General features: G+C 42.4%; 1 protein-coding gene across 1 annotated transcript in view; it reads left to right on the plus strand.

Annotated features, from left to right (window-relative positions):
- slc25a16 (solute carrier family 25 member 16) overlaps positions 1-19,819 on the plus strand; it is a 171,688-nt gene that overhangs the window by 134,198 nt on the left and 17,671 nt on the right. Inside the window, exons 4-5 of the mRNA XM_041209003.1 lie at positions 11,762-11,895; positions 13,117-13,180. Coding sequence (XP_041064937.1) covers positions 11,762-11,895; positions 13,117-13,180 — 198 coding nt within the window. The remainder of the gene's footprint in view (positions 1-11,761; positions 11,896-13,116; positions 13,181-19,819) is intronic.

The raw sequence follows: 19,819 nt of genomic DNA on the forward strand, positions 1-19,819 counted from the left end.
GCTCAGCATTAACATTATCAGTGGTCATAACAGTTGGGATGGGTTCAACTTAAGTGAGGCTGTGACCAGCGTCTTGGCCAATCATATAACTAGGGCTATGGACAGGTCTTTAAACTAATGGAGTGGGGGAGAAGGTTTTTGTGAAGGGAGATTTAAAATCCAAAGAGAAAGGTTGAGGCATCGGAGAATTAAACTGTTTATTAAAAGAAAGAAAAGATGAAACTCAAATGCACAAGAAAAAAGGTACACATAAAGAAATCTTACAAAACAACCCCCAAAGTGCTTTATCAAAGGTGCCCAAAATAACTCTTTGGCAACAGCCCTTCTAGATTCTTAATCATAAAATCCAGGAAATATTATCCAAACTGAGAAATTACTTTCGCTTTAAACAGAAACACAATCCATGACTCTCCAGAACAAATCTACACTGATATGGTTTTTCCAAAGGGTGATTCAAAAAAAACTTTCTCAGAACAAATATTCTCCTGGCCCAAAACTGAGTTGTTTTCTTTAATTAAAAAACTTTCACAGCTTTTCAGCACACTCCAAAACACCAGAATTGGCCTTCAGTGGAGCTTTCCCCTACAGCAACTCACTACAACTGAAAACCCATTTTCATAAATACCTTTTCACCCTTTTATCTTAGTTCTCCATTTTCTTTAAATATCTCTTTGAAAACTCAGGTTCCCGAGTATCAAAACCTTTCATGTTCCCATTTTACCTCTATTTCAGGCCAAAAACATTTAAAATGCCTATCTCTTGAATCTCTTGTAAAATGTTCTTCTGTATCTGAGACTCCTTTGAAATGCAACAGCTACAAATCAATTTCAAAACTCATCCCCAAGTGTAAATTTCATATCTACTATTTCCCTGTAAGTTAACACCCACCAAAAGGCCTCATTATTAATTGCAGGAAGATAGCACCTTTTCAGGAAGATAACACCTTTAATCTTTTATCCCTTAGATTCTGTACACAACTCCTGTCCCACACCAAACTCCCCTCCAGCCATGAGAAAATGTCCTTAACTCTGCCACTGGGCATGCACCACAACCTTTGGAGCTCCCAGTCGCGGCTGCAGAGAACCGTATAATCCCCTGACTATACTGTCCCCTGTCATTACCTCATTCCTCTTCTCTCCCCCAACTTGAATGGTGTCCTTCACCATGGTGCCATGGACAGTCTGCTCATCTACCTTGCAGTCCTTCTCATCGACACAGGTAACAAGCACTTTGTGCCTGTTGGACAAAGTTAGGACCTGAGGCTCTGCTGTCACTACATGTTGATTCCCCATACCTCCCTCCCTTGCTCGCAGTTGCACCCTTCTGTTAAACTATTGACCAACTCTTAAAGATCTGCCTAGCCTAAGGGGTGTGATTGCCTCCAGGTGTCTGCAGCTCGGCCCCTTGCTTGAGGACTCTAAGCCGAAGTTCCTCAAGCCGTAGGCACTTGCTGCAGACACGTTTTCCTGGATCACACTGATGTCCAGGAACACCCACGTTTTTCAGCTGCCACGCAAGACCTGCTCAGGCATCTTTACTATATGTTAATTAATTTATTACTTTTTTCTTAATTTATAATTAATAAACCCTACTACTCCCAATAAGCTTTACTACTGCTAGTAAACCTTATGAATAAAACCTTACAATTACCAATTAAACGAGAAAAATGGGAACAAATACCCACCAACACTTATCTGTTTCCCTATGGTGTCATACTTTGATTTTTCTCCAAACATGGTTGGTCCACAGCTTGTATCCCCATTCCACCCCCCCAAACCCCGATCTGTTTTTAAGCTCTCGGCAAGTCAGAGCTCATCATGGCCTGCTCGTTTCCTTGCTGACAGCTGAGATATGTGAGATGTATGAGCTCTGGATTTTGGGACCATGAGGGCCCCAGTAAGTTCTGTCTCACCTACACCTATGCAGGGTCAGACAGGGCCTTTGGACTTTGACTTGGGTAGGAAGGGGAAAGCAGGGAAGAACGGGAGTGTCTTGAGCAGAGTTCAATTTACATGTTTCCATCTTCCTTATCATGGCTCGTCTGTACTTCCCTGCTGGCCAAAATCTGGAGAGCACTCTGCTACAGTTCAGTGATGCACTAAATGGTCAACGGGAGGTTTTCTTCATCCTGAGTGTATAGGCCATTGGTGAGGATCTGCGTACACTCGGTTACCTGCCGCTTGTGATTCTCCATGCAGGTGGCCTCTCTTTCCATAGAGATGGACATTTGTGCAAAGTCCCGAAACATCATAGCACTCATGTTAGAGACAGACTCCTCCAATCTCTCTCCAAGTGTGCACAGTGCCTCTTGATAGGTTGACTACCTCACACATTTTCTGTTACTTTTCCAGAATAGCTGCCTTTGTGGATGACCACTGAGGCTTAATATCTGCGCCTAGCTAAGCAGACCTTGGAATGCCCTGCACCGTATGACAGGATTTCCCACTGTTGTCCCTGTTTTCAATACCTGCTGACTTTTGATATGCACTTTACCATGTGACAACGTAGCTATCTTACTTGGGATCCCCACTGAGATGTGTGTACTTAGTTGGTGTTTCCTCAAAGTGCATCATGTTTTATGGACCTGAGAGATGAAAGACATGAATTAGAACTGGAAAGGGTTTAAAAAAAATCAGCATTGTGATCATACAGTGAGTGTGTGTACCATGTGTCTGTGTAATCGCCAATTCTGTCACTAGCCATCTGAGGGATCTCCATCTCTAATGACTGTGCAACCTACCATCCTGCACATCTCCATGGCCACCACCTCCACAGCAGTAGTGGTGGCGATGATCGGAGAGCCACCCCCCCAGCTTTCTGTCTCTCCCTGGTGTCATGTGCTATCTTCAAGAGAAATGAGAGATCTGTGAGTGTGTGAAACAGAACATTTTGAGAGGCTGGAAGAATAATATTTGTGGAGGGTGACTGTGATGGATGGATGTGGGATGGCATGAAGGTGAATGTCAGTGGATCCTGTTCAGATAGGGATGTGCAAATATCTCGAGGAACAGGAATGAATGGAGTTATCAGAAGTGTAGGTCTGAGTAGTGCTGCACAGGAGAACGCTGAAGTCAAAGCGAGGGCGTTGGCACTTGAATGAGGGAGCCGTCACTCACTTTCCTGCCGTAAATGAGGCCTTTGAATCTCTTTTGGTACTGTATCCATTTGCAAAGTACCACGCTTCTGCTGCTGACTGTCTGAGCCATTTCTAGCCGTGGCTGCTTGGTTTCAGAGGCTGTTCTCTTTCCCCAGTCTGCTGGGAAGAGTGTTTCTGTATGGGCCCTTACAGCCCACAGCATGGTATCCAGGGCTGCCTCTGGGAACCAAGAGGAAGCCTTCCCACGGTGAATCTCCATAATTGTACAGGCTCTGTCTGCAACCATTTCAATAATGGATCCATTATAATCTCCACTGGTGCCTCTTTAAATAGAGAGCCTTTAACTGTCAGGTGCAGGTTACCATAACACTGTGCTTTGACTGTTCTGAAAACCTTGAAATGGGATGCTAATGCTGTTGTTGAGTTAAAAAGCCACAGCAAAGCCCACTGCAGTGGCTTTCATATGCCTACCGTGCTTCCCCAATTGTGAGTCTGTATAAGTGTTAAAATTTGATCAGATATTTCAGTTTCTAATGTGCCTGTTCACTTTCTGTAAAACTTATAAAATGTGAAAGATAACAAGTGTTTATTATTTCCTGGCTTGCTGTCTGTCAGAACAATGTGATTGTTATTTACTTTGCTTGATGACATCACTGTTGCTAGATGCCTGTAGCTCCTTTTGACTTGAAGCTGAATTCAAATTAACATTGGGAAGTTGAAATCTATTCCACAGAGATGATTAGATAGTCCACAACACACCCAGAGGTGAGAAAAAAACCCCAGTGGTGGAGAGCTTTGGGAACCGTCGGCCCAAAGTCACATGTTCCTCCCAAGTGCTCTACACTCTCCATATCTCACATTACTCACATACTGTATCCCAAAGTGCTCTTTTCTGAAAGAAATTTATCATTTGAATGAACACTATAACTCCTGCTGCTGACCAGAAAGGTATCAGGAATGGTTGTGCATGTGTACTAGGCCCACATTGTGGCTGTTGGTGTACATGCGACTGTTCCTGATGCCTTTCTGGCTGGTGGCAGGAGTTCGGAATATGCACGATCAGCATCAATTTCACTGCAGCAAATAACAGATATGAGAAAAAAAAACATAATTTGGCGAGAACAATTAAAAAAGCCTCTCTTTGTAGCTTAATTATTCATTCCAATTCCCTTTCTGTGATAGAATCTCAATCTCAATCAGATTTTATATGAGTGCTGCCTCCTTAAAAGGAGTCACTTGGAGCTAAACCTAGTGTGTTAAGGCTTTGTGCAGGAAATTCTTACACAGCTTAGGTAGCTTAGTTGGTAGATAATGGGATGTTCAATCCTAGGGTCATAGTTTCAAGTCTCACATTGGGTAATGAAATTTTTCCAAAATATTTTATTCAGAAGTTTTTTTTAAACCAAAATGTATCCTTAAACTAAATATTACAATCAAATTTCTGCAGTCTCTTTGAGTTCATTGGAAGTTAAGAATTTCACTTACTGAAATTTCTTGATTATATATCTTCGTTATTTACTGAATTGTGTTACATAGGGAACAGTTGAGAAGTGACAGGTGGACTAGGTAGAAGAACTTGCAGTTGGTTAAGGACTGCAAAACCTAAAAGTGGGTAACTTGGATTTTATCGTTAGTCTGTGTCAAACCAACTCATACAGACAGCTGACACTTCAACTATGCATGTGCAGGAAGTACCCTCCTAAGTGTTGTGGTACAAATATTTAACCCTGAAAAGTGTGAGGTGATACACTTTCGAAGGAGTAATCTGACAAGGAAGTATTCAATGATTGACATGACACTAGGAAGTTCTGAGGAACAAAGGGACCTTGGCATGTGTGTCCATAGATCTCTGAAGGCGGAGGGGCATGTTAGTGGGGTGGTGAAAAAGGCATATAGGACACTTGCCTTTATCAATCGAGGCATAGATTACAGAAGTAGGGAGGTCATGCTGGAGTTGTATAGAACCTTGGTGAGGCCACAGCTGGAGTACTGTATGCAGTTCTGGTCGCCACATTATAGGAAGGATGTGATTGCACTGGAGGGGATGCAGAGGAGATTCACCAGGATGTTGCCTGGGATGAAACATTTATCAAGAGAGATAGACTTGGGTTGTTTTTATTGGAGCACAGAAGACTGAGGGGCAACCTGATCGAGGTGTACAAGATTATGAGGGGCATGGACAGGGTAGATAGGGAGCAGCTGCTCCCTTAGTTGAAGGGTGAGTCATGAGGGGACAAAAGTTCAAGGTGAAGGGCAGGAGTTTTAAGGGGGATGTGAGGAAAAACTTTTTTACCCAGAGGGTGGTGACGGCCTGGAATGCGCTGCCTGGGAGGGTGGTGGAGGCGGGTTGCCTCACATCCTTTAAGAAGTAATTGGATGAGCACTTGGCATGTCATAACATTCAAGGCTATGGGCCAAGTGCTAGTAAATGAGATTAGGTAGGTAGGTCAGGTGTTTCTCACATGTCGGTGCAGACTCGATGGGCCAAAGGGCCTCTTCTGCACTGTGGGAAGCATTCTGTGATTCTGAAATAAACACAGTTGTTCTTAAATATATTGAAACCCTCCTGTACCTTATCCTATTCAGCTTCACAGCCTGCCACCTTGATTAGTTTTGTATCATCTGCAAATTTAGATGTTATGCTTGAGACACCAAATTCTCAAATATTTATTAAGGTATTAAATAAAAGAGAACCCCATGTCATAAGTCATTTTGGTGCAGTAGGAGACCATTTGGCCCATTGGGTCCATGACTTTATTAGTAATATTCACCCAGACTGATGAGAATTCCCAAACCACGATACTGGTTCTATCAATCAGCCAATTATATATTCATTGTAAAATATTTCCATTGACTCCTGTTGAGTTAATTTAATTCCTTCAATCTTTTACTCTCCTTTCTGAGACTCTGATGCAATCTTAGTAACTGCGAACAAATCTTGGCCTGCAACTTTTGTTCTACCCTTCTTTAAAGATCACATTGTGGTGAGTATGCAGCCATGTATTCACCCAGATCCCCCATATTTCCTGAATCTGCTTTGTAATGGAGATAGTCAGTCCCCAGTTAGACACTCAAAGCACTCAAACGCTCAATTAGATATGTTCCTGCCATAGTCGCCAATAGTGTTGAGTTAATGTAGGACATTGTCATATATCCCTATTGCCCTCATTTGGGGATACTATAGGATATTATATATTCCTGCTGTCCTTATGTGGAGGTATATTGAATATTGTCATATAGTCTTAATGCCCGTATGTGGAGGTATTATATCATTATGTGCAGCAACTTGCATTTATAGCATGTCTTAATGAGCCAGAGAGGTTTAAGGAAGGAATTCCAGAGCCTAGAAAACTGAATGCACAGCTGACAAAAGTGGAGCAGTGTAAATTAGGGATGCTGCAAGAGTCCAGAATTGGAAGAGTGCAGCCACCTCAGAGGTTTGTAGAACTGGGGGAAATTCCAGAGGTAGGAAGGACTGAGGCTATGGAGGGATTTGAAGATAAGGATGAAAATTTTAAAATCAAGGCACCGCCAGGTTGGGAGTCAATGTGAGTCAGTGAACATGGGTGACGGGTGAATGGGATTTGCTGCGATTTAGGAAATGGGCAGCATGGTTTAGATGAACTGACGTTTACAAGGATACAAGATGGGAAATTGGCAAAAAGAGTACCAGAGTTATGGACAATCTGTTTTGCATCTGATTGTGGCCAAGAAGAGAGATGTAGTTGATAGCTAGGAGTGGAGTTCTTGGTGGGGCAGAAGACAATGGCTTTGGACTTCGCTCTGTTTAATTATAGAAAATTTATGCTCATCCGATACTAGATGTCAGACTAGCAGTGTAATTTTCAGGGGGGGGTAAAGGGGGTCAGAGAGGTGGTGGTGAGGTAGAGCTGGGTGTATACCCCGATTCAACTAAGGCAAACATAAAAATAAAAGTGCAAATAGCCTAAACATAAGGAAAAAAAATGAGAGCAAAGTCCAGATCATAAATAGCATTGAAGGTAATACATTTTTCAGGTTCAAAAAAGAAATAAAGGAAATAATATTTCTGTTAAAAATAGAACAGGATTGATGAAAGCAAGTTAAAATGTATCAGAAAAACATAATAAGATCATAAGGTATGGAGCAGAAATAGGCCCTTGAGCCTGCTCTGCCATTCAGTGAGATCATGGCTGATGTGATTGTGGCCTTAATTTCACTTTTGTGCCTTTCCCCTGCCCCCAATAATTCTTGACTCCCTTGTGGATCAAAATTATGTCTGATGCAGTCTGAGTGTATTCAATGACCCAGCCTCCACTGCTGTTTGGGGAAGAGAATTTTTAAAGATATAACAGCCCTCAGAGAAGAAATTCCTCCTAATCTCCGTCTTAAACGTGAGACCCCTTATTTTTAAACTGTGCCCCTAGTTCTAGATTTCCCCATGAGAGGAAACATCCTCTCGGTATCTACCCTGTCAAGCCCCCTTAGAATCTCATATGTTTCAATAAGATCACCTCTCATTCTTCTAAACTCTAATGAGTATAGGATCAACCTTCCCTCATAAGAGAACCCTTTCACCCCAAGAATCACCCTAGTGATTCTTCTCTGATCTTCAAATGCAAATATATCCTTCCTTAAGCAAAGTGAACAAAACTATACACACTAGTTGCAATCTCACCAATGCCCTGCACAGTTGCAGCAAGACTTCCCTACTTTATATTCCATCCCCCTTGCATTAAATGTTAATACCATTTGCCTTCCTAATTACTTGCTGTACCTGCATGCTACCTTTTTGTGATTCATGTACAAGGACACCTTTGTACTGCAGCATTCTGCAGCCTTTGTCTGTTTAAATAATAACCCTTTTTTTATTCTTCCCACCGAAAGGCATGAAAGTGGACAACCTCACATTTTCCCATATTATACTGCAGGACAGGGATAGGGTCTATTGCCTGAGTAAGTGTTGTCTACACCAAAATGTGTGTAGCATAAGAAATAAAGCAAGTGAAATAAAGCTGCAATCGATATGGTGTAGGTACTCCCACAGTGCTGTTAGGAAGGGAGTTCCAGGATTTTGACCCAGCGACAGTGAAGGAAAGGCAGTATATTTCCAAGTCAGGATGGTGAGTGACTTGGAGGGGAACACCAAGTTCCCATCTATCTGCTACCCTTGTCCTTCTAGATGGGAGTGGTCGTGGGTTTGGAAGGTGCTGTTGAAGGAGCCTTGGTGAATTCCTGCAGTGCATTTTGTAGATGGTACACTAGTAAAGCTCTTGCCCAAGGTCTTGTTATCGAGGGCAATTAGGGATGGGCAATAAATGCTAGCCGAGACACAAATTCAGCTTAAACAGCATGATGTAGGGGGCCATCACCTGGCTACAAGTTGCGTGTGACTAGGAACTAAATATTGCAGATTATAAGGTCTTTAGATAGAATAGGGAAACTGGAAAAGGAGGAATAACAATATTGATAAAGGACATTGGTGCAGCTTTGGAGAGAATAGCAGTAAGGATGAGGAGGCGGTAGAGATGCTGGGTTTATAAAGAATAGAAAAAGATAAAAGATTTGGAGTAGGATAGCAGTGATGAAGTAATATTCACAAAGATCAGAGAAGCTTGTTGCAAAGACAGAGTGATAATAATGCGAGACTTTAATCTCCCTGAGATGTCCTGCTTCTCTCAATTAAAGTCCTAAGGGCTGATTTCTTGGGGTATTTAGAACAGTTGTCTGGGAGAATATGTCCTTGAACCAAAAAGAGAGCAGGCTATCTTAGATTTAATAATGTGTCTAAAAGTTGTTAATCTAACAGGAAGAAAATATCTAGCTAACAGTGACCACAATATGCGAGAATTTGATATTAGGTTGGAGAGGGAAAATGTTGAGTCACGAATTAAGGCTTTAAAGGCTGACTTTGGATCGATGTGGCAAGAATTGACCATAACAGACTGGGCAGAACTACTAACTGATAAACGTATAGATGAGCAGTGGGTGGTGTTCAAAAATGTATTTGTTAGACCACAAGACCTTGGGCAAGAGCTTTGCTAGTGTACCATCTACAAAATGCACTGCAGGAATTCACCAAGGCTCCTTCAACAGCACCTTCCAAACCCACGACCACTCCCATCTAGAAGGACAAGGGTAGCAGATAGATGGGAACTTGGTGTTCCCCTCCAAGTCACTCACCATCCTGACTTGGAAATATACTGCCTTTCCTTCACTGTCGCTGGGTCAAAATCCTGGAACTCCCTAACAGCACTGTGGGAGTACCTACACCATATCGATTGCAGTGGTTCAAGAAGGCAGCTCACTGCCACCTTCTCGAGGGCAATTAGGGATGGGCAATAAATGCTAGCCCAGCCAGCGAAGCCCACATCCCGTGAATGAATTTTTAAAAAAAGCAATATTACACAATAGTCTCACCAGTATTTCTACTTCAAAATCCAGGCCATTTTATCTTGTATACCAGGGACTTCTCCAGGATCGCAATTCGTATTGAATGCTTTCTAGACTTAGCAAAACTATGATCAAAAGTTCCAAGGAACTCCAGTTTCTGTATCTTTTCTATTTTTAATTATATCCCCCTACCATGACGTCATTACATCAACATTATGTAACTATACCTGTTTAATCTTCAATGTGTGTGGAATAATATATCACAGTATCTTTATAGTGCAGAAGGAGGCCATTTGGCCCATCAAGTCATCACCTCGTCCCACTCCCTGACTTATACCGTAACCTTGCACATTTTCTCTCTTCAGGTAGCAATCCAATTCTTTTGAATACCTCGATCAACCCTGCCTCCACCACCCTTTCAAGTAGTTTGTTCCAGACTCCGACCACTCTCTGGGTGAAAAGAAATTTCCTCACATCACATTTACTCCTGCCAACAGTTTCAAAATTAAAGATAGGATTTAATTGTGAGCACTGTGGAGTCTGAGAGCACTTTTGCTTCTAGCTCCAGAGGCAACTATTTGTGATTGAATTAAATATCCCCCAACATTGGTTTGATGCAGAGGCTGCTGTTCCTCAAGAAGTGTTGGAATGTATTCTGAGCCTAACAGTGCATTGGGTCCTTAAACCCGTTTGTCATTATGCCCATGCTTGCGATACAGGTGCAGTTGAGGCATGGGACCTTGCCCATGAAATTGGTCCTTTCTTTCTCCTCATCGTCATTTTCTGCCTGAAAATCAGCTGTTATGAGAACCAATTTTGACTTAGTTATAAATCTGAGCAGTGGGAAGATACTATTTAAGTAGTAGTGTGGGGGAAAGAAAACTGATTCGCAAGTCATGTTGTCAGGAAGTTCATATAGACTTGTGATTTTCAATAATGTCCGGGTAGATATACTATTGCACAAAGAGAATCAAGACCAGGTACAGTTTTCAGGTGAAGCAGGGCTAAAGAACGGGAGATAATTGGACCAGGAAACAAACTGTCCCTTGGTGAGACAGAACTTCAAAATGTCTGAAAATGTTGCTGAAGCTTTTCATCTTGCACTCATCAGGGCAATGCAAGAATACAAAATTTCAAATGATCACAACAATTTATACTACAGGAGAAAAGGGTTGCTGATTGGTTGGCAAGCCGACTCTGACTGAGGTGTTGCCATGGAGAATGCACGGCGAACTCTAGGCTCCCCAGGCTCCTGGGTATTTCAAAGAAGAGGCACAAGGCTTGAACACATTCCTTTTGTTTGCAGAGAACAAGTTCCTGCGTATGAATGTATGTCACTTTTAGCAAGCGTAACTGAGTCATGTTATGAGCTCAACTGATTATCTTAAATTGGTTGTTAGTATAGCTATTGGTGCATTCAGGATTGTTCAGCAAGTGTTGTCCAATCACAGGATCATATCTAACAGTAAACATTGAAATTCATACACAAAGCTGTTCAATTGTATAGTAGGCAGAATGTGTTTTTAGACAGCAGCATTCTGTTGGTGGAAAATACCACTCATGTGCCACTGCATAGTAGCAGCATGTAACAGCTTGCTTAACCTGTTGTTCAAATTATTGAAATACTTTGCCATTCCAGGATAATTTGAGGTAGAATGGGCACTTTTCAGTTTCGAGATGGGCGGTCTTTGACCCATTTGTGAGTTTGCATGATACACAGCAAGCAATGACCTGATCAGGATAGTCATCGTCCCTCAGGGTAGCTTTGATGTGCTGTATTCTGTGTCAAGGTTGCAAAGTGAGCAAATGGCTAGGGCCCTATTGACAAGATTGCTGATCAGGCCAATCTTAGAGCACATGGAGCTTTATGAATCCCAATATGTATATTGACTGGTGAAGCTAGGCTTGTGGTAGACAGTAGTAAAGAACACATTAGTGGATTTCTCAATTAGCACATTAGGAAAAGGAGTGAGTTAAACTGCTCCACTTCAAAGTGAATTTGAGTGTGGGATGGAATGTATTTAGGTAATAACATAATTCAGTTTTCACCTTAAAAGACATTCTGATCGTATTCGTGTATTTAGTTTCAAAATTACTACATTTACATTTGTAATGGAAACTGTGTAAATTTCTCACATTTTGGATACACTCCAACCAGTGAAGGTGCTGCACATGTGCTAGTATCATAGGGTAATAAGTGGTATCTGGTTTAAGCAATGCGGGTCATCAAAGTCAGCTTTGTAATTAAAAGTTTGTTTGGAACTTGATTTGTGACTGCAATCTTTCTTACAGGAGTGTTTTCTACTCTGCGTGCTGTACCAAAGAAAGAAGGCTTCCTTGGATTGTATAAAGGTAACGGAGCTATGATGGTCAGGATCTTTCCTTATGGTGCTATTCAGTTCACTGCATTCGACCGATACAGAAAGGTAAAGTTAGTTGAAGAAATAGAGTTCATGATAATAGTATTATTAAAGTATGAAATCATTATACAAGTAAAATTTGTGGCATTCATTTTTGTTCTGTAACTTGCTGACTGAAATGAGTGGGCAATAGTGTGGTGTAGCAGTGGAGTAAATAGGTCATATATCAGTGCATCAGAACAGTCATCTATAACTGAACATGAGATATGGATGTAACACATGTCTTGCCTAAATTCTGTGTCTCCCATTCCTAATTAATTAATTCTTATTCCTAACTAATGGGAACAGTTTTTCCTTGCCTACCTTATCCAGACCCGTCATAATCTTGTACACCTCTATCAAATCTCTGAATTTTGTTTGCTCCAAGGAGAACATCCGCAGCTTCTCCAACCTACCTTGGAGCTAAAACCTGCTCATCCTTGGGACCATTCTGATTAATGTCATCTGCATCCTCTCATGGACCTTCATATCCTTCCTCAGTGTGATGACCAGAACTGAATGCAATACTCTAGTTTGTAACCTTATTTGAACTTTATAAAAGTTCACCATAACTTCTCTAGTTTTGTACTCAATGCCTCTATAAAGCCCCAGATCCCATATGCCTTGCTCACCACTCTCTCAATTTGTCCTGTGACCTTCAAAGATCGATGTACCTGCACCCTAGGTCTCTCTGCCTCTGCACACTCTTTGAAACTGTGCTGTTAAGTCTATAAGTACCTCCCTATCCGTTCTGCCGAAATGCATCACTTCACACTCAGTCATGCCCTCTGCCTCTTTTTTTGTTCCCTAATCGGCCCAACCCTTCCTTTGCCCCTCACAATTTATATGTTTTTAAAAGGTTCCATTGGGTCTCCAGAAGAGATTTGGAAAAGTGCTTTGAGGGGAAAGTGAATTGCAGAGCTATGTGGAAAGAAAAGGGAATTGGAACTAGTTAGATAGTTGTACCAAAGAGCCAACATATACCTGATGGATGAATAGCCTCCTTTTATGATGTATCATTCTACGTATGATGCTGAGTGTCTTGGGGGAGGGGGAAAGTACCATGTGTTGTGGGGCAGTACTGAGTGTCTCAAAGGGGTGGGGAGTACCAAGCCTCTCTGGGGCAGGGGTGTTGCCCAGAGTCTTGGGGTCTCACCTGTATACTGTGTGTGTATTGTGGCAAGGATTAGAAAGGATTTTGAATAGTTAGAATTGTGAATAAAATAATCCTTGTTATGTTTCATTCAGCTTTTGATCAGCAAACTTGGCATATCTGGGCACATTCATCGATTAATGGCTGGATCCATGGCAGGTAATTTGTTTTTCTTCTGAAATCTAGATAACCTTCCAGTGTAGCTGGTGTAAAGGAGACTTCTGAAATTGCTAAAAAAATTAAAGAAGTGTTTTTATGAAGTCATAGAGTCATTATGACACAGAAGGAGCCCATTGAGTCCATGCTGGCTCTCTGTAGAGCAATCCAATCAGCCCCATTCCCTCTCTCTATCCCCATAGTACTGTAGGATTATTTTGCTCAAATGTCCAATCAATTTCCTTTCAAAATCATTCATTGTTGCTGCTTCCACCATCCTTGTACTCAGTGAGTTCCAGGTCTTTACCACTCGCTTTGTAAAAAGAGTAATTCCTCACATCCCTCCTGCATCTCTTGCTCTAAATCTTAAATCTGTATCCCCTAATTCTTGTACCATCAGCTAACGGAGATAGCTTTGTCTACCTTTTCTAAACCTGTCAAAATTGTGTACACCTCTATCAAATCTCCCCGGAATCTCCTTTGCTCCAAGAAGAACAACTCCAGCTTCTCCAACCTAACCTTGTAACTAAAATCCACCAATCCTGGATCTATTCTAGTAAACCTATTCTGCACCTGCTCAAGGACCCTCATATCCTTCAAAAGTGTAGTGAACAGAACTGGATACAATACTCTAATTGTGGCATAATTAGAATTTTATAAAGGTTCATAATAGCTTCCCTGCTTTTGTACTTGATGCCCCCAATTATAAAGTCCAAGATTCCTGTTTGCTTTGCTCAATGCTGTCTCAATATGTCTTGCCATCTTCAAAGATCGAAGCACATGACCGCAGGTCCCTCCGTTCCTCATACTCTTTAAAATTGTGCCATTGAGTCTTTATTGCATCTTTATTTCTTCTTCCAAAATGTATTGCCTCAGACTTGTTCATATTAAATTCCCTCTGCCACTTGTCTGCCCATTCTGCTAGTGTAACTATGTTCTGTTGCAGTCGATGGGAATCATCCCCACTGTTTGCCACACCTCCAGGTATCATCATCAGATTTTGAAATATTACTCTGTATTCCAATATCCAGGTTGTTTATTTGTAGCAAAAAAATAGCAACGGTCCTAGCACTGATCCTTGGGGAACACCACCGTCCACCAGCCCGAAAAACTACCATTTACGACGATTCACTGTTTTCTGAACGCAACAATTTTTTATCCAATTGGTCATTGATCCTCCTATTTTAGGAGCCTCAATTTTGGTAAATAGCATTTGTGCTACTTTGTCAAATGCTTTCTTAAAACTCATATGCACATCATCCATCGCTTTCCCTTCATCAGCCTTCTCTGTTACTTAATCAAAAAATTCAATCAGTTTAGTCAAACATGAGGTGCCTTTTACAAATCTGTGCTGGCTCTCCTTTTTTAACTTAAACCTCTTAATTTCTCCCTGATTATTGTTTCTAAAACCATACCCACCATCGTTGTTAAACTGACTGGCCTGTAGTTGCTAGGACTTTCCTTACACCCTTTCTTGAGTAAGAGTATCACATTTGCCACTTTCCTCTGGCATTTACCCTGTATCTAGGGAAGATTGGAACATTATGACAAGCCCTTCTGCATTCTCTACACCTACTTCCCTTAGCAATCTGGGATGCAAACCATCTGGACCAGGTGACTTATCCACTCTAAGCATACCAGCCTTTCCAGTACATCTTAACTTTTTCATTCATCCATTACCTCTACCATTTCCACTTCTAGTGATATTTTGTTAGTATCCTCTACTTTGGTAAACACCGATACAAAATACTTATTAAGTATTCTTGCCTTGTTCTGCACCTCTAAGCATATATCACTTCTTTGACCTTATTTCTGCTCCTGCTGGCATGTGGTACTGGGAATAATCCAGGGATTACTACCTCCAGGGTCCTACATTTTAAACATTATCTCCTTAAAGTCTGACTGTAGGACCTCAGTACCTGTTGTTGGTACCAACATTTACCACAACTTCTATCCCACATCCTACCCACTTCGGAATATTCTGCACCATCTCCATGCTGTCCTTTCCTCAGCACCAAGGAAGCAACATACCATGCGGAACTCTCAATGAGGACTACAGAAACGTTATTCTGTCCCCTAACTATAGAATCTCCTATAATGACTGCATTTCTAGTCTTGGCTTTTCCATTCTGTACAGCCCTTTGCCCGTTGGTGCCATGGTCTGGACTGCACTCATTCAAGATGCCATCACCCCCAGCAGTCTCCAATGCTGAGTACCTGTTTGAGAGTGGCACACACTTTGAAGATTCCTGCACTTCCTACACTTTCTGATGGCCACCTATCTGCTATCCTGACCTCTCACTGCTTGTGGGGTGACTGCCTGCTCAAGTGTACGATGCAGAGAACACTCATCCTCCCTGGTGCTCTGCAGTGATTAAAGCTGCCCCATCAAGGTCGGAAATCCAGAGCTTGAGCAGCTGGTGACACTTCCCACATACATGGTCACCCAAGACGCATGAAGCTTCCTGAAGTTCTCTCATGGCACAGGAATGGTAAGCAACAGGTCTCTACTGTCTGTCCATGCTACATACAAACACACAAATTAGGAGCAGGAATAGGCCTCTCGAGCCTGCTCTGCCATTCAATAAGACCATACTGACCTGATTGTAAGCTCAACTGCACATTCCCGCCTACTCTGATAACCTTTCACCCTCTTGCTTATCAAGAATTTATCTACTTCTGTCTTAAAAATATCCAAAGACTCTGCTTCCACTGCTTTTTGAGGATGCGGGTTCCCAAGACTCTCAAAATTCTGAGCAAAATAATTTCTCTTCATCTGTGTCTTAAATGGGCTACCCCTTATTTTTAAATCGTGACCCCTAGTTCTCGATTCTACCACAAGAGGAAACATCCTTTCCACGTCACGCTGTCAAGACCCCTCAGGATTTTATATGTTTCAATCAAGTCGCCCTTATTCTTCTAAATTCCAGCAGATACAAGTCTAGTCTCTCCAACCTTTCCTCGTAAGACAATCCACCTATTTCAGGTATTAGTCTAGTAAACCTTCTCTGAACTGCTTCGAACGCATTTACATCCTTCCTTAAATAAGGAGACCAACAGTGCAAACAGTACCCAGAAATGGTCTCTCAATGCCCTGTATAACTGAAGCATAACCTCCCTTCTTTTGTATTCAATTCCTTTCGCAATGAATGATAACATTCTATTAGCTTTCCTAATTACCTGCATACTAACCTTTTGTGATTCATGAACTAGGACACCCAGGTCCCTCTGCAACTCAGAGCCCTGCAATCTCTCACCATTTAGATAAAATGCTGCTTTTTTATCCTTCCTGCCAAAATGGACAATTTCACATTTTCCCACATTATACTGCATTTACCAGATCTTTGCCCACTCACTTAACCTATCAGTATCCATTTGTACCCTCCTTATGACCCCATCACAATTTAATTTCCTACCTACCTTTGTGTCATCAGTAAATGTGGCAACCATACCTTCGGTCCCTTCATCCAAGACATTCATATAAAATTGTAAAAAGTTGAGGCCCAGCAACTGATCCCTGTGGCACGCCACTTGTTACGTCTTGCCAATGGGAAAAAGACCCATTTATGCCCACTCTGTTTCCTGTTAGCTAGCCAATCTTTTATCCATGCCAATATGTTATCCCCTACACCATGAGCTTTTATTTTCTGCAGGTGGCACTTTATCAAATGCCTTCTGAAAATCTAAGCACAGTACATCCACTGGTTCCCTTTTATCCACAGCACATGTTACTACAAATAACCCCAATAAATTGGTTAAACATAATTTCTCTTTCATAAAACCATGTTGACTTAGGAAAGGCTAAGTGCCCTTCTGAAATGTCTTTAATAATAGCTTCTAAGATTTTCCCTATGACAGATGTTAAGTTAACTGGCCTGTAGTTTCTTGCTTTCTGTCTCCCTCCCTTTTTGAATAAAGGAGTTACATTCACTATTTCCAATCCAATGGAGCCTTCCCTGAATCCAGGGAATTTTGGAAAATTGAAACCAACGCATCTATCTCACTAGCCACTTCTTTTAAGTCCCTAGGATGTAGTACATCAGGACACGGAGATGTGTCATCCTGCATCTCCAACAATTTGCTCAGTACCACTTCCCTGGTGATTGTAATTTTCTTATGTTCCTCCCTCCCTTCCATTTCCTGATTTGGAGCTATTTCTGGGATGTTACTTGTATCTTCTATAGTGGAGGCGGTGGCGTACTGGTATTGTTGCTGAACTAGTAATCCAGAGACCCAGGGTAATGCTCTGGGGACCCCAGTTCAAATCCTGCCACAGCAGATTCAATTGAATTGAATTCAATTAAAAAAAACCTGGAATTAAAAGTTTAACGATAACCATGAAGCCATTGTCGATTGTTGTAAATGTCCATCTGGTTCACTAATGTCCTTTAGGGAAGGAAATCTGCTGCTCTTATCTGGTCTGGCCTAAATGTGACTCCAGACCCACAATTGTACCAAACCACTACAAAGTCTCAAAAAAGGAATGACACCTAGGCACTGGAAATGACAAAGTCCTCCTTAGTAACGTCTGGGGGCTAGTGCCAAAATTGGGAAACTGTCTCTCAGACTATGTCAAGCAACAGCCTGACATATTCATACTCTCAGAATCATATCTTACATACAATGTCCCAGACACCACCATTGGCAGGATAGACCCAGTAGAGGTGGCGGCACAGCGGTATACAGTCAGGAGTTGCCCTGGGAGTCTTCAACATCGACTCTGGACCCCAAGAAGTCTCACGACATTAGGTCAAACATAGGCAAGAAAACCCCTTCTGATTACCACGTACTCCCCTCCCTCAGCTGATGAATCAATGCTCCACTTGGAGGAAGCACTGAGGCTGGCAAGGGTGCAGAACGTACTCTGGGTGGGCGACTTCAATGTCCATCACCAAGACTGGCTCGGTAGCATCACTACTGACTGGGCTGGCTGAGTCCTAAAGGACATAGCTGCTAGACTGGGCCTGCGGCAGGTGGTGAGGGAACCAATAAAGAAACATAGTTGACCTCAACCTCTCCAACCTGCCTGCCGCAGATGGCAGTATTGGTAGGAGTGACCACCACACAGTTGTTATGGAACCGAAGTCCCACCTTCACATTGAGGATACCTTCCATTGTGTTGTGTGGCACTATCACCGTGCTAAATGGCGTAGATTTTGAACAGATCTAGCAACTCAAGACTGGGCGTCCATGAGGCGCTGTGGGCCATCAGCAGCATCAGAATTGCACGCGCACACAATCTGTAACTTCATGACCCAGCATATCCCCTCTCTACATTTGCCATCAAGCCAGGGGATCAACTCTGGCTCAATGAAGAGTGCAAGAGGGCATGCCTGGAGCAGCACCAGGCATACCTAAAAATGAGGTGTCAACCTGGTAAAGCTATAACACGACTGCATAAGCAGCAAGTGATAGTCAGAGCTAAGCAATCCCACAACCAACGGATCAAATCTAAGCTCTGTAGTCCTGCCAAATCTAGTTATGAATGGTGGTGGACAGTTAACTCACTGGAGGAGGAGGCTCCACCAATATCCCCAACCTCAATGATGTGAGAGCCTACCACATCAGTGCAAAAGGTAAGGCTGGAGCATTTGCTACAATCTTCAGCCAGAAGTGCTGATGGATGATCCATCTGGGCTTCCTCCTGAGGTCCCCAGCATCACAGATGCCATTCTTCAGCCAATTCAATTAACTCCACGTGATATCAAGAAACGGCTGAAGGCACTGGATACTACAAAGGCTATGGGCCATGACAATAGTACTTAAGACTTGTGCTCCAGAACTTGCTGCACCCCTAGCCAAGCTATTCCAGTACAGCTGCAACACTGGCATCTACCCGGCTATGTGGAAAATTGCCCAGGTATGTTCTGTACGCAAAAAGCAAAACAAATTCAACTCGGCCAATTATTGCCCCATCGGTCTATTCTCGATCATCAGTAAGGTAATGGAAGGGGTCATCAACAGTTCTAGCATACGTCACTTGCTTAGCAATAACCTGCTCATTGACGCCCAGTTTGGGTTCCACCAGAGCCACTCAGATCCTGACCTTATTACAGCCTTGGTTCAAACGTAGACAAAAGGGTTGAACTCCCGAGGTGAGGTGAGAGTGACTGCCCTTGATACCAAGGCTGCATTTGACCGAGTTTGGTATCAAGGAACCATAGCAAAACAGTCACTGGGAATCGGGGGAAATCTATCCACTGGTGTAAGTCATACCTAGCACAAAGGAAGACGGTTGCAGTTGTTGGAGGTCAGTCATCTCAGCTCCAGGACATCACTGCAGGAGTTCCCAGGGTAGTGTCCGAGGCTCAACCGTGTTCAGCTGCTTAATCAATGACCTTCATTCCATCATAAGGTCAGAAGTGGGGATGTTTGTTGATTGCACAATGTTTAGCACCATTTATGACTGCTCAGTTACTAAAGCAGTTCATGTCCAAATGCAGCAAGACCTGGACAATATCCAGACCTGGGCTGACAAGTGTCAAGTAACATTCATACCACACAAGTGCCAGTCAATGACCATCTCCGACAAGAAAAAAATCTAACCTTCGTTCCTTGACATTGTGGCATTACCATCACTGAATCCCCCACTATTAACATCCTAGCAGTTACCATTGACCAGAAACTGAACTAGACTAGCCA

The sequence above is a fragment of the Carcharodon carcharias genome, chromosome 17, assembly GCF_017639515.1.
Source record: "Carcharodon carcharias isolate sCarCar2 chromosome 17, sCarCar2.pri, whole genome shotgun sequence".
NCBI classification, from domain to species: Eukaryota; Metazoa; Chordata; class Chondrichthyes; order Lamniformes; family Lamnidae; genus Carcharodon; species Carcharodon carcharias.